Raw genomic sequence first — 15005 nt, forward strand, 5'->3', positions numbered from 1 at the left:
ATGCTGAGTCACCCCAGACCATAGCTTGACTAAATGTACTGGGTATATCATCTTCTGCATTCCAGTATTCCCTTCACTGATGGGGCTCAGCAGAATCTTGGGGGCCTGATTCTTCACTAATATGTGTAATCTATAGTCATTTACACAGATTGTAGGCAAAACACTAATAAATCAGAATTCCCCAGTCACCTTTCTACAATACCATTTGACATTCACTTTGCAAGTACATACCTACATTCACAAGCTCCTGCTGCTTCTGCATGCCAGTAGGGAAAGGTCAGGCAGAATCATCCCCCAAAAGGCTATGTAGCCTCTTCCCTACGCTTTGTCACATTGTTGTACTTCCTCCTGTAGATTCTTCCTAATTTTTAGCACAACTGGCTGTACCTGCAACATTTTGATTGTCATATAAATAACCTGGAAAGTATTTCTATCAAGATTTGTATTGTAGATTATTTCTTTTGAGCACTGATAAAGTTGTGAAAAAAATATTTAGGGTCATACTCAAATGTTTCCGCTGAATAATACCTGATTCCGTAACTAAAGCCTTTGAAATCAAGGAAATTATCAGAATACTATACAACCAAGTAAAGTTATCAGAATTTGGCTCTGATGAGTTAAAAAGTGAATGAATATTTAATAGGCAGATTTCAGCAGTGATATAGCATTGGTCAGAACTATAGAATGGCTTTCTGTTTTTTTCAGTAGTTGGGGAACAGATACTTCTTATCCCTGTTGTAACTGTCTTGTTGATGAAGCTGAAATCTGGGGATCCCAGGGCTTTCCAGGTTCCCATCTTGGGAGTCAGATCTTATTGGTCTCCTAAGTGACCTCAAAACTTAGGGTAGAAACAGATATCACCTGACATTTCACTTGTGCCGCCATAATAATTTTGATAGAGGCACAAACACCAATCAGATAGACATCACTATCCTTTGTTGTGCCACATTAGTGGCATGACAAAAGGTATTAATAAATTGTGCTGCTTTGCAGCTAATATGTATTTTATCTGTCGTGGTAGAGTGTGAGCAGCTTAGAGTTGCCCACACTCTCCTGCCAGCTCAGGCAGATACTCCAGGGGCTAGAGGTTCCAGGGCTAGAGGGACCCCAAGGGCTTCTCCCACCTTCACATGCAGAAAAAACCTATGCTGGTTTCAGTATGGAGGCATGAGACTGGAAGAATCCTGGGTGCCCCATGCTTCATGCCAGGACCTGTATGACCCCATGCCTGTGTAACCTAGGTAGTACCTGGTTATGTACTCCCCTCGCCAGTCGAAGGTAAAGGTTAGCAGGGCAGGTGAGCTGTGGAGTGAAACTGCTGGCTGCATGCAGTGTCCCTCCTTCCCCTATAGAGCCAAGCCAGGACACTCTGTGAACTTAACTATATACAAATGTATACACACACACACACACACACACACACACACTAAACATAGAACTACATACAAGATATATATACAACCTTTTGCCACCACTCAGAATATAGGTAAGAAATATAAAAGAGCCAGCATAAGGGTTTCAATAAAGATCATAAAATCTTAAATTCTATTAAAATACAAACTACAAAACATGAGGCACTAATACACCAACTATAAAGCTCATGAACTTCAAAATACAATCTAATGCTGTAACTGACTCTGGGGGTCTGGCGGGGTTCTTGTCTCCCTGGGTGAATCGACCCCTCATTGAGGCCCCAGCTGCCTCAGGCTCTCTCTGGGCTGCTAGTCCACTTAGGGCCCCGTGCACCATTGTGTGCACCAAGGGCTCTGCTCTCTGCTCAGAGTTGGAGACCCGAGCCACCTTGTGGAGCTCTGAGGTCTTGGTCCACTGCCAGACTCTGTGTGCAACACTTTTGCACCAAGTGCCTGGTCTTATGCCAGGGGTTGAAGGCCCAAGCCACCTCAAGAAGCTCCCAGGGTCTTGGGCCCATTTGGACCACTCTGTACACTAGCTGTGCACCGCTGCCTGGCCTCGTTGCAGGGGTTGGAGACCTCGAGCCGCTCCCAGGATCTCAGTCCACTCCTGGACCCAGCATGCACCGGCCTGTGCACCACTCGCCATGCTCCTTTAAGGTGGGGCTGGAGGACATGGCCACTTGTTGTTCCCTATCCAGTGAGAAGTCTTTGGGCTCTTCAGGGCAACAGCCCTGACCCCCTGGCCAGCTCTTCTTCTCCCATCCTCTTCACTGTCCTTGATGCAGCCAACCGTGTGCTAGGCACACTGCTCTTCTATCCCCTCTGGAGGCTCTGCCCCCAGATTTTAAATGGACCAATCAGGAAGAGGGGAAGTGTAGTCCTCAACCAGATCTGGCTCTTTGCCTGACCCCAGAGAAGGGGCAGGGCAAGCCTTTCCCCTACCTTCTCCTGATTAATGGGAATGCCTCACCAATTGCTTGGAGCACTTCTGAGCCAGCAAGCTGGGCTGTTACCGGCAAGCCCACCACACCTGCATGCTGAGACCTGTACTGACCTGTGCCCTGTGCAGAGGCATGAATCGGTGCAGGGCAGAGGGACTGGCAGGGAATGGTGCAGGAGGTGGGTAACGCCTGGCACCCTGTGCATCCATTCTGGAACCCATAATGACCCATGTCCCCAAGTGAAACACAGGTCAGTATAGGTCCCAGCATGGAGGTACAGGGCATGGAGGTACAGGGCATGGGAACTGGGCAGTTCCCATGCTACTCCATGCTACCTGATGCCAGCATGTGCACTGACCTGTGCCTCTACATGAAGCATAGATCAGCTTGGTTCCTATCAAGGAGGCACAGGGCAGTGCTGGAGCCAAGGAATTTCTGGCACCTCATTCATCCCTACCAGGATCTGGGCTGACTCATACTTCAGGTCAGGACAATATGATGCAGGTCCCAGTAGTGGGACATACGGCTCTGGGAATTCCTTGACTCCTGCATCACCATGTGCCTCCCTGCCAGAACCCATGCTTCACATGGTGGCATGAGTCAGCCTGGATCCCAACACAGGTGGCTTGAGCTTTGGGAAATCCTTGGCATCCCACGCCTTCTTGCTGAGACCTGTGCTAGCTTGTGCTTCACTCTGTGACATGAGTCAGTGCAGATCCATGCATGGAGGCACAGAGCATGGGGGATTTCCTGATTCCTGCACCATGCCATACTGGGACCCACTCTATCCCATGACTCTTTGTGAGGAAACAGGTTAGTGCAGGAAGGGACCAGGCAGGTCCCTGGGAAAGGGGGATATATTTCCCCTTGTCCTGCATTGGCCCCCTTCCCAATGCAATGTGTATGGCTCAATACAGCGGATCAGCTGTGGTAGGGCATATCCCACTATAGCTGATCTGCTCAGTTTGGTGATGTCTGTTTCTACCTGTAGAGTCCAGGTTTTGCGTAACTTCATTGGAAAGGCTCCTTCCAGGCTTTCAGTAATTCCTTAGTATGTTTGGCACGTTCCCAAACAGCTGAAACTCCCAGGTCTTCCCGGTTCCTTGACAGGTCACTTAGGGTGATAATGAGGTTGGGCTTCCAGATTTCTAGAGAGTGTTGGTTGTTGTTTCAACTACTACTGTAGCATTTAACTTCTGAATGCATGCATGTGTGTGTGTGGGGAGGGGGGGCGGTATATGTATGTTTCCATGAAACACAAGTCAACATAGGTCCCAACACGGAGGCACAGGGCACTGGGGATTCCCCAGCTCCCAAGCTATTCTGTGCCAACCCATGACAGCGTCTGCACTGTGCCTCTACATGAAGGCACAGGGCAGTGCAGGACCCAGGGAATTCCTGGCACCCTATTCTTCCCTATCAGGATCTGTGAAGAAGGAAAAACAATTCTAAAACCTAATTTTTTTCCATGGAACTGAAATTCAGGTTCCAAGCCATAATAGATGCCCAGTATTTGACATACATTTTAGTAAAACATTATCAAAATTCTAAAATCAAATTTTATATTGTTTAATACTGAAACAGTTTTACAGTTGCTAAAGTTATAACACTTCTAGTTTATGGACTGTTATCACTACCTGAGGCATCCCACCAGGAATTATACCACTGGACATACCTTATTTCACTGTACAATACAAATCATGTATTCCGCTGTATACTCTTTCTAGCAACTTTTACAATAACAAAACTATTAAAGGCTATAAATTTGTATAAAATATCTTTAGCATTTTTATTTACACATTTCTTTTTCTCTTTATCTTTAAAACTTAAAAAAAAAATGTCTCTTGTTTAACAGATCCTAAAAGGAGATCTAGAAATGAAGAGACAAACCTTGAATAAACTAAACTCACTCAGCCAGGAACTGCTTGCAGCTATAAAAAATAAAGCAGTGGCTCAAAAGCTGGAAGGTTGGCTGGAAAATTTTGCCCAGCGTTGGGATAACCTTGTGCAGAAGATGGAGAGCAGTTCTAAGCAGGTTTGTCATAACCATGGTTCTGTCAAATTATGACAGTTAACCCTTTTGCCAGTCATATGCCTGAAGTAGTTTTAATGCTGTTTGTCATATTTTCACTGTATGGTTACTTTAATAATGGCTTATTTTTTTATACTCATAGAATATAATACCACTGTAATTTAACTATTCAGAATATTTCTTTACATTTCACTTTTAATGAGGCTGTTTCTCCTTTATGGGTGGGTTATTTATAAGAGAGATTTTTTACAATGTGGTTACAGTGTGTCCAGCTTCATGTAACCCATATGGTGTATATTTTTTTGTGTTTTTGGTTTTTTTTTATCCCACACAATTTGGGCACTCCCTCTATTTTGTGCTTTGTAGCTTCCTCACTGGAAAAAGCACGGTCTTAAATGATGACCGAAGGCATTAGCTAGCTATACTCATTACTAGGTTTTACATAATCCTAATTTTGTTTTTATTTTAATTAAAGTAGCTAAACTATACTAATTAAAAGAAGAAAGGACTCTTTCCTAAAAAATGAATGGCCACCATGTTGTATCCCATATTAATGAAGGTCAGGAGTGATAACAAAGTTGCCAATAAAATCTCCTGTTTTCACAGACAACTCCACCTTCAATCTAAGGCCTTTAGCAAATTGTTGGCTTTACCAAGTGAATGGAATGGCAGAAGGGTTACATTTAAAGCAGAACAAAGTTGGGTAGGCAGTTCCAAATGACATGGAGCTACCCCAGCCACTACCTGTTAAAATGAGGAAGCTAAATAGATCCTAATTTCTATCTATTGTAGTAACAGAAAGGGAGAGAAGTATGCAAGTTACAAGCTATTAAGGCTTTACAAACTTAAAGCCAGTACCTGTAAATCCACCTGGAAACCAAGAAACAGCCAATGCAGATAATGGCGCATTAACATTATGTGTTTATAGCAAGATAAATCACTTATTAAACAGACTGTCAGATTCTATACTGTAATTTCCAAATGATTTAATGTGTATCCCTGTGTAGAATCCATTGTAGCTGTCAACAAAGGCATGAATTACAGTAGCACATTCCATATCAGAGAGAAAAACCTGCAAGCTCTTATTCTGAAACAGATTAGTATAAGAGAATGGGGGGAAAGGACCCTGCAAGCTTATCTTAGTTTCTTCTACTCTGTGGTTATTGAAAAGAAACTGAGGTTAGAAAATTTCAGATTTATAGAATCAAATGATAAATGTTAGATATCCTCAAGAAAAAAAGATAATATAATATTTTTTCCTCAAATTCTGTGGTTGTTTTCCTTAACCTGTCAACATAATTTCCTTCTTGTCTAGATTAAGCCCCTGCCAACTCACTTTCATCCATCCCTTTGCCTAATAGTATCATTGAAAAGGATGTTTAATAGCATCCTCCAGGTTTGAGCTATTGAGCCACGAGTCAGAATCCTTCAAATAATCCAGTTTAGCAGTATTATCATTCCCTTATGTCACAGAGTGCCCTCCATGGGGGTGCTTGCATGGGACCATGGTGGTATTATCTAGTCTCTGAAAGCATTCCCAGAACTATCCCAGGTGTAGCTTTTGGAGCTGGAAAGAGCCCATCTCCTTCTTACTCTGGGACTAAGGCTTTTTGGCCTCTCGCCTTCCCTGGTTCTCTATACCCCTGACTCAAGTAGCTAGCATCCAGTTCGACTCCTGAGAAAGGGAACCTATGTCCTGTTGGGGAGACCCAGAACAGCACAAAGTTTCAAGCAGGTAGCTGTGCCTTCAATAATAGCACTTTTAGGGAAAGCCCATCCTTTAAGAGGATCTTTGCCACCTTTCAAAAGGTTAAGTAGTTCCTCTATCTTCAGTCCATTCCACACAGCCCAGTTCATTCCCCAAAGATATTCAGCTGTTCCCTTTCCAGCCACTCCAAAACTCCAAAGCTCACTCTAGACTCCCCTCCAAGGATCTAACACCCTCTTATTCACAGTCACCTCTCCACTGTTATGCTTATTAAGGGTGTGCAAAACAGGCCGTATTTGATTTAGATTCAATTTGGCCAAATCCGAATCTGAAGATTTTATGCTGATTCAGAGAATCAGAAATTTGGGCATAGATATAGCTTTAAAAGTTTTTTCTACATACCTTGAGGTAGCAGGTGCAGCTCATGATTGCTATAATGCTGGGGCGCATGGAGCATCTCACAGGAGTGCAGGGGGGCCCTCCACATGCTTGGCAGCAAACCTGGAAGTGGACCGAAAGTACTTCTGGTACGCTTCCAGATCTGCTGGGAGCGCACAGGGCTCCCCCCCCGCCCCCCGGCCCTACCCAGCTCGGAAATCAGCTACAGGGGGACCCGAGATGTCTCCCCCCGCCAAGACCAGGAGGCACCAGTCACCAAGCCAGGAGGGTGCAAAGAGGTCCCCCAGCATGCTCCCTGGTGGAACTGGAAGTGGACCGGAAGTGCTTCTGGTCCACTTTTGGGTCTGCTGCCAAGCACACTGGGGAGCCCCCCATGCTTCTGTGGGACACTCTATGCACTGCAGCATTGCAGCACTCATGAGCCCTTGCTACTTAGAGGTTTGTAGAAAAAACATTTAAAGCTGTGTCTGTGTCAGAATCACGAAATCTTTCCAAATCTCTCCAGATTGATTCAGAGGGTTCCAATTCAATTTGGAAAGATTAAAGGGTCCTCTGACTCCATTTGGGTTCATAGATTCGACCACCAAATTAGGCCAGATCTCCACCAAATTGAATCAGGGACTGAAGCTTCACACAGCTCTAATCCTTATCTCATTCAGCTTCCCCCCGTCATGCTGGGTGTGGCCCATCTATTTTTGTCCATGTGGCACCAAAGCTATACTAGAGGTCCATTGTGTCTTGTTCGACAAGTAGACAGATCTCTTGCTTCACTATCTTTTTAACCAAATCCTTCCTGTAAGAGTTAGCCAAGGGGGAACTAAGGCATGCAACATTATTGAAACATAAACACGGTTTACACAAAACATTACAATAAAACCCATGGTTCATCACACTGTATTTGTATATTCATTCTGTTGGTCACATTTCTGCTGAGTCTTCAACTTTAGTTGTATTTGACAATAGTGTCACTTTAGTATATGCTGTCTTGCACAGCTTCAATGATAATGCTACTTACAAATATATCAACCTTTTGGATTGCCTTTGTAAGTACCATAAGTAATAAAGGGAACGTTTTAGCAGTGCATGTGAAAACTGCTACGCACTAGAGTTGATTGAAAACTGCAATTCTTATTCAAGGGAAATCCTGAAATTTTTATTTCCATTACCAAATTGGACCAAAAAGCCAGTATGTCCTTAGTAATGAAAATGACAAAATATAATTTGAAACAAAGTTCTTTGTATTATTTCAGTAATATCAGACATTTTATCTTAATTAAAAATTCTGCTTAAGTTTTGATTGTGATATGTGAATCAAAGGTAATAACATACTAGGGCTGTCCAATATTGCTGTGGCTAGGGCTGCACATGCCCTCTGCTTCCCCACCAGCAGCACACAGCCCCTCCCTCTGTACCATGTGGGCTATGCACACAGACCCCTGGGCACTTGCCTGGCATGCAGCCACAGGCAGCACAGCTTCTGTGGCCTACAGACTGCATGCTGGCCCCCCTTGGGCCATGCGTGACCCATGAACTGCCACTTGGATAGCCATAACATACATTATTTTTATAATGAAATTCAGATTTAGTATATGAAAGTGGAAACAAAATCAGTTAAAATAATTAAGTTAAAAGATTTTTTTTACCTTACTGAAGCAAAATATTTGATGATATTAAATGTTTATGAGTTGCATATATTTACATATATTAATAAAAATAAACAAATCCTTTGGGTTCCCTGGAACTAGGACTATGAAATAACTCCTCACAGTTCAGCTGAGTAAAGGCTGGAATAATTTGAAACCTTTTCCCTTCTATAATAGCTTACATTGGAAACTTACAAAGTCTAGTACATCACTCAAATAAGCTTCCATTGGTAAGTGGGAATATTATCTGCATCTTATAGAAACTGAGATGTAGATATGGTGATCATATATGATATTTTTTTCACTGTTGTGGCCTCAGAGTTGCTTCACCAATAATAGGAGCATAGACTGACAGCTTAGACTGACTGGGGTTCTTATCAATGTGTGAGCTATATCTGCCCCAGGACTAAAAGCCTGTGTACTGTAATGCTTCTACTGTTCTATTTAGTTTCAATATTGGGAGCAATGCACTTATTTAAAAGGCCCATTGGTTTGAGTACTGCCAACAAATGTGCTTTGAGCAGGTCTAAATGGCACCATGCTGAAAATGCAGTCAGAAACAGATGGGCCACATAGGGTTCCCAAATTTGTTAACATCAGTGAGTTAGAACTAGTGTAAAGAATGGTGAGGAGCTTTCCAACTGTACCTCTAATGTGGCCACCATCAGGAGCCAAAAAAAAAAAGCCAGATAGGTAGGTGAAGTGAAAAATGAAAAGGTTTAAATAACAGGTAAAGCTATCTGTATGTTAGGATCTGTACATTAAGATATATTAGTTATATTAGGATAATTAAGAAAGAAAATAAGATAGTAATATTGAAACTTGTGGAAAAGAAACACTAATTTTAGCTACAACAACAGTTCTGCTTGCAGGAGTAAATTTTCTGCTTTCTAAAGACTAACAAGGATATATCAATGGTCAGGAACAGTTCCAGGATTTTACACAGGGGATGCGGGAGCAGTGATGACTGATGCTGAAAGGGTGGCTGCACCCTTCTCTCCCAGTCTCTTTTTCTCTCCATTCAGCCAGGGTGACAGTTCAATGGGAGAGTAGCCAGGGACTTAAATATTAAACAGCAAAGAAGGAAAAAAAAAATCTCCCCTCCCAATCCCCTTCCTCCCATTCCCCTGTCCCCCACCTGCCATTGTCACTTTGTCCCTTATTTGTTTGGTTAAAGCTCCCAGTGCCAGTATCCAGAAGTGTAGTCATTGCATTCAGAACATTTGAAGGCTTGCAATAATTTATGGCCATGAATTGACTCCAATTAATTTGCAATATATGAGAAACTTCTAACATACCTGTGTAGTCTATACACATTATGTGTGCTCTGATTTAAAAAAAACAACCCATGAAACCATAAATGAAGTGCCTCCATCCACTGGAGAAATGAATAAATCTACTAAAACTTCTTAAATGTCTACTACTTTCATAAATGTATTTGGTCATTTAAAATTATAATTGACATTAAGATATCTTAAATTGTACAACATAACCATTATTAAAACTTTCTTTGGTTCTCTTTCATTTTATAACATCTTGATGTAGCATAATTAATAGAAACATTAAGCCTATTATAGCTATGTTAGGATAGTAATATCCTCTTGTTATTGGAATATGAGAGAGCAGGCATTAAACTGTGAAAAAGGAAAAAAATGCATACTGGGATACCATACTCCATTCATACAGAAGATAATAGACCCATAAAGAGCCATCAATGTATCACACTATTATCAAAGTTCTGTAAAACACTTAAGGAAAATCAGTGCTCTAGTTGCTCCCTGAAAAGCTAGTTGGTAAACTATAATAAGTAATCTTTTCATTAATGCTTTATCTGTTACTTTTTTCCTTTTTCCCTATTATATACTGATATAATAACAATTCAAAATAATTTTGTTACATTAGGGTTTAAGTAAAACTTTCAAAACTGCATCCATAGTATTTACATGACTAAGTTCTGAGCTTTTGGTTTATGAAGGCAGAAATTGTTAGGTCACTTATTTCCCCAAACAGGGTAAATAGTGTACTTTTATATTCAGTACAGAAAAAAGGTGGTGGTTGGTATGATGATATCCACTATTCTGTTTGTAGTAAAACTCATTTATATATTTAGCTAGCAAGAAAACCAGGGGTGAAAAATCACGTACTTCAAAAGAAATCTACATAATTTGTTATCACATTTTGTAATCACAGAAGGGAGACAGTAGGTGGCACTGTATAACCTTCTTCCTGTTGAAATGCAGCAGAAAGTATATCCTTTTGTTCATCAAAGTTATATGCTATTGTTTTGATGCTGACTACAAAGGAACTATGTTACTTTTAATAATAATTTATGCTTGAAGTGCAGGAACCATGGTAATTTTTAGTTATGAACTTCTCCCCCTATTTCTTGTAAGGTGCTTGTGGACTTTAAACAATGATTAAAATAATAAATTAAATAAAAACAATGAACAATTTCCTTCTACATTTATGGCTAAACCCACATTAGTAGACATTGACATAAGGCCCTGCTACATATTCAAATTAAAGCTTTATGTACACTCCTGTTGAATTACATGTGGGGCAGAATAATGCAGAGAGGAACTGCTTTTCCTTCAGGGAAGCATATAAAAGTCATTTACTATTTGTGAGTAGGTTTCACTTAAAGGTTCTCCTTATGTATTTGAGAGTAGTGGTGTAAAAATATATCTATTCTCCCTGAACTTCAGTTAAATTGCACTGTAGTCTCCAGCATTTCTTACCTCCTCCCCAGATCGCTGTGACTAGATAATAGGCTCCAAGTTAACAGCTCACTTGTCTTTTTGAAACACAAGATATTTCACCTCGGTTTTTGCTGTTTAAGCACATAAATATTTTTACTGATCTGAGATGTAAATCATCACACCCCACAGCACTTTATGCATTGTGATTTGACATTTGTGAACATATGGTAATTACACTGCATGCCTTGTTCTAAGCACAGTTCCCAACCACCAGCTGAAGCTGCTACTACTGTATAATTGGTTACAGGCTGGGGAAATATTTTGTTGAAAGCAGCTATGTTTTCTTCTATGTCCTGTGCCATAAGCATTGTAAGCTCTATCCTGGTATTGATCTGTGAATGAAAGATGACAGGATATGGCCTCAAGGTGTCAGAAATGCATCCTACCATTGACTTCTAGATAAAACGTCCAGAGTTCAGTAAGAATTGTGTGTGCAGAGTGACAGCAGAGTATGGTCCAAAATGTGCACAAACTGTATCAATGACTGAGAGCCCTTTCAACTGTGGGGATAGCCTGTCAGAAAGATGATATCAGATATTATTTTCTCTGCAAAATGTTATATTGCAGAATTAAACCTGGTTATTTTACCTGTACTTAGCAAACTCAACTTTTTTTTTTTTTAGTAAAATATATAGAAGTTTTACAAAGTGCTAATAAAAGAAGTATTGTATGCTTAACATTGTTTTCTTTGCTGTGATGCACATTGTCATCTCTGTATATTTCTGATTATACATTAACCAAGTTGGTCTCATATTTGTAGGTTCTGTTTTGGGAAAATCAGTTTTTTCCCAAGTCTGAGCCAAAATCCCACAGGAGAATCAAACAACCAGGGAAAGTGCCTGAAGGACTCAGTGTACTGAAAATACTAAAATAAGGAGAAATTTTAAAAAAATGTACCAAAGATAATTTGCCCAAAGCTCACCACATAGTCTTCAAGTTAAAATTCCATAGCATTACATACCAAGAAACGAAATGCAAATACCCATTCTTCACAGGGTTTTTTTAAAAAAGGCCTTTATTTAAAAAGCCAGATTTGAATTGAGGCTGAAATTCAAGCTTCATATATTCCATGGTTAGTAGTTCAAACTCTCCGTTTTGCTAATTTTTTGAGGGATGTGCAGAATGAGAATGTAAGTTGTTGTATTTCAACTATTGTTATGCATAGACGCAACTCAGATTTGACCTTTCCTTAAAGTGTAGCAACGTATGTTAAGCTAAATCATGTTCTGGAAGAAAAACATATTATTGTCTTTTAAGTATTTTAAATTTAAACTCAAACTTTTTTTTAGTTCAGTGCTAGAAATTTTCAGGACCACTAGTCTTTTGCAAATAATAATGTACAGTTGGGAGTGAACAAAAAATAATATGGGGTTTAAATGTTAAATATCCATACTTTTGAAACCAGTACTGTAGTAAGGGCAGTGCCAGCAGTGCACTGGCACCAGCTTCCCTCACACAGGGAGCACCAAATCAAATGTAAGTAATGTTATGTAACGACATGTTGAGCAGTGCTCTGTACATGACCTGCACCGGACACCAAAATGTTTGCCTATGGCTTTGTTTGAAACGTATGTAATTGTGCATAATTTCTTGCCAGTTGAATCTGTTTCCTGTTTTCTGTCTCTAGTTGCAGTGGTGACCTGTCATGTAGACTACAGTCACCATAGAAAATGACCTTAAGTTTCCTATCTCCTTGCAATGAGGTGTCTGCAGGGGTCTGAAAACTACTGGCCCCAAGATTGATCCTTCCTTAAACTCCAGTGAAACGGACTAGAAAGATCCCTAGGAATTTTGGGATGTCAGACCATCCAGCCATTGTGGTCCTTCCCTATTTGAGCTGAGCCTTCCACCCTATTACCACCATAATGTGGAGGATGACCCTTAACTGTTCTGCTCCTCCATACAATGACATTATTATTATTGTACAATTGCTCCTATGTATAAGTTGACTGTTTTTTACTGTGTTTTTGAGGGAGAAAAGGGTCAATTTATAATTAAGAACCTACTGAAATCATGGCAGAAGTGAACTGTATAGCAGCTCCTTTAATCTTGCAGGTTACCCTGTGCAACTTCCCCTCCCCATTGCCAATTGGCTGAGGGACCATCTGGAAGATAAAAATGCTGCCATATTTAAAACCACAGTTTTCACCTCCCTGCCATTCAGGAGTGAGTGGTGAGACCCCTCTGCCAATCGGGAGGTGGGGAGGGGCTGCAAGATTAAATGACCTGCCCACTCCCGCCATGAATTCAGAAGGTCCCTATTTATAAACTCAACAATACAGCATTTAACATCAAAGCCATAACAAGTAGCCTAGGAACTGAGAGCGATGCATTAAAAAATAAATACAGAAGCGATTTAATAAAAAAAAATAAAAAACTTTTGTCTTCTGCTTCAAAGGAGTTGTTCAGCATATATATTTGCTCATATGCCACCCGCTCCAGTAACATATTTAATGCAAAGGTAGTTAAAAAGTCCCCACTGCACATATCAATATGGTCAACTAGTTCTGAGGCCAAATTCTATAACTCAAGTAAAGACCACAAAGTTTGGCCCTTTCTGGGGAAAATATATATATTACATGCATGCCTTGTGTTAAGCCCAGTTCCCTAGCACCAGATACATATGTTACTTCCATATAATTGATTACAGGCTGGGGAAATATTTTCCAGAAAGCAGGTTTGTTTTCTTCTAAAGGTTCTATTCGATATCCACTATGTATAGTATGTTACGTATAATTCTCCAATACACCCACTTATTTATATGGTGGGGAAGGTTGAAGGAAGTTTAAGTCTTTGATTGTCACAACTCTAAGCTGAGTGCCTGTATAAGACTGCTTGATTTGCCACTGGAACAGAATCTTCCACTACCAGCCATGACAGACTAGACAGGAAGTTGAATCTTCTTATGTCCAGGAATAAGAAAAAAACCCCAAACCCAGACATTTCCAGGAGCAAGTAAGAACATTGTTTGGTTTTAGTGATACTTTTTTTTATAACAAGAGACTATGTTCAGAAAAAGTAAATAGCTCTTCATTTTTCCCCTATTCATTCCATAGAGAAAGGTGGCTGAGAAAAGGAAGAGTTAGCATCTGGTTTGGTATAGCTCCATTGAAGAAAATACTAATGTCTCAATAGTTAGGATGGATGCCTACTCTTTCTTAACTGGATTCTACAGGAATTTTTCTGCCATCAGTATCATTATTTTTATATAAGTGTATAATTTTCATGTCCTTTTAAAGATTAAAAACGTGGTTTCTTTCTCTTAAGTTAGAAGAAAAGGTAATGAGCCTAAAAAACCCCTTAGTTTTTCAGGATCGCACATTACTTTGGCCACTACATCAACATTCCCTTTATATTCCACTCTACTTTACTGAGGCATGAGCTAGCTGGTCACTAAAGCTGTAACTGAGGGAAAGCCAGCACCCTGGCAAACGATCTAATACCTGATTCCCAGACAGAACAAGAAGTGAAGTGACCTCTTTCAAGTGGATTGACTTTGATGACCTGAGAGAACATTTTTCTGTTTAAGTGGGAACTTGTATTATGGCATTAAGTGGGCCCAAAATGTAAAGTCCCCATAATATAAAGTAATCTGGATAGCTGTACAAACACAATCAACTCTCCTGCACTCACTGAAGGGATAATAATGAAAGAGAGTATCTTGTATCATCTCTCAGGCTGACGTAGCAGGAAATATTTCCAAATGCACCTATGCTGATGCAGTTGAATCATTTAGAGTTTATATAAACTGAGCAAAATAACCACTGATAAATACTGCAAATTCACATTCGCAAATACAAATGTTAGTTACTAATCCCATTACTCTTAGCTTTTAATTATGGAAACATTCAATCACAGTAATGATTAATCACAGTAAATGATTTCTAGGCTAAGATTTCTTGTAAATTAGTTTACTGATCTTTGTGCAAAAGAATTTTACTTGTAATACATTTAATTATACTTTGAAAAATATAAGCTGTAAAAAATAAAAATGATTGACAGTAAATATAGTATCACAGTAAAATAAATTTCTCTTTATCAACTATAAATATATAAAAAGAATGAATTATAACATTTTATATAACTTTAATTGAATCATGAAACAGGG

The 15005-nt window shown here is 40.1% G+C and overlaps 1 protein-coding gene across 7 annotated transcripts in view; it reads left to right on the top strand.

The window, feature by feature from the left end:
* DMD (dystrophin) overlaps positions 1 to 15005 on the top strand; it is a 2140576-nt gene that overhangs the window by 869504 nt on the left and 1256067 nt on the right. For all 7 annotated transcript variants that reach the window (XM_090061814.1, XM_090061802.1, XM_090061811.1 and 4 more), the window contains exon 15: positions 4212 to 4391. In XM_090061814.1, the coding sequence (XP_089917940.1) occupies positions 4212 to 4391 (180 nt within the window). The remainder of the gene's footprint in view (positions 1 to 4211; positions 4392 to 15005) is intronic.

Source organism: Crocodylus siamensis, chromosome 1 (assembly GCF_052110815.1).
Source record: "Crocodylus siamensis isolate JL-2025a chromosome 1, ASM5211081v1, whole genome shotgun sequence".
In the NCBI taxonomy this organism is placed as follows: Eukaryota; Metazoa; Chordata; order Crocodylia; family Crocodylidae; genus Crocodylus; species Crocodylus siamensis.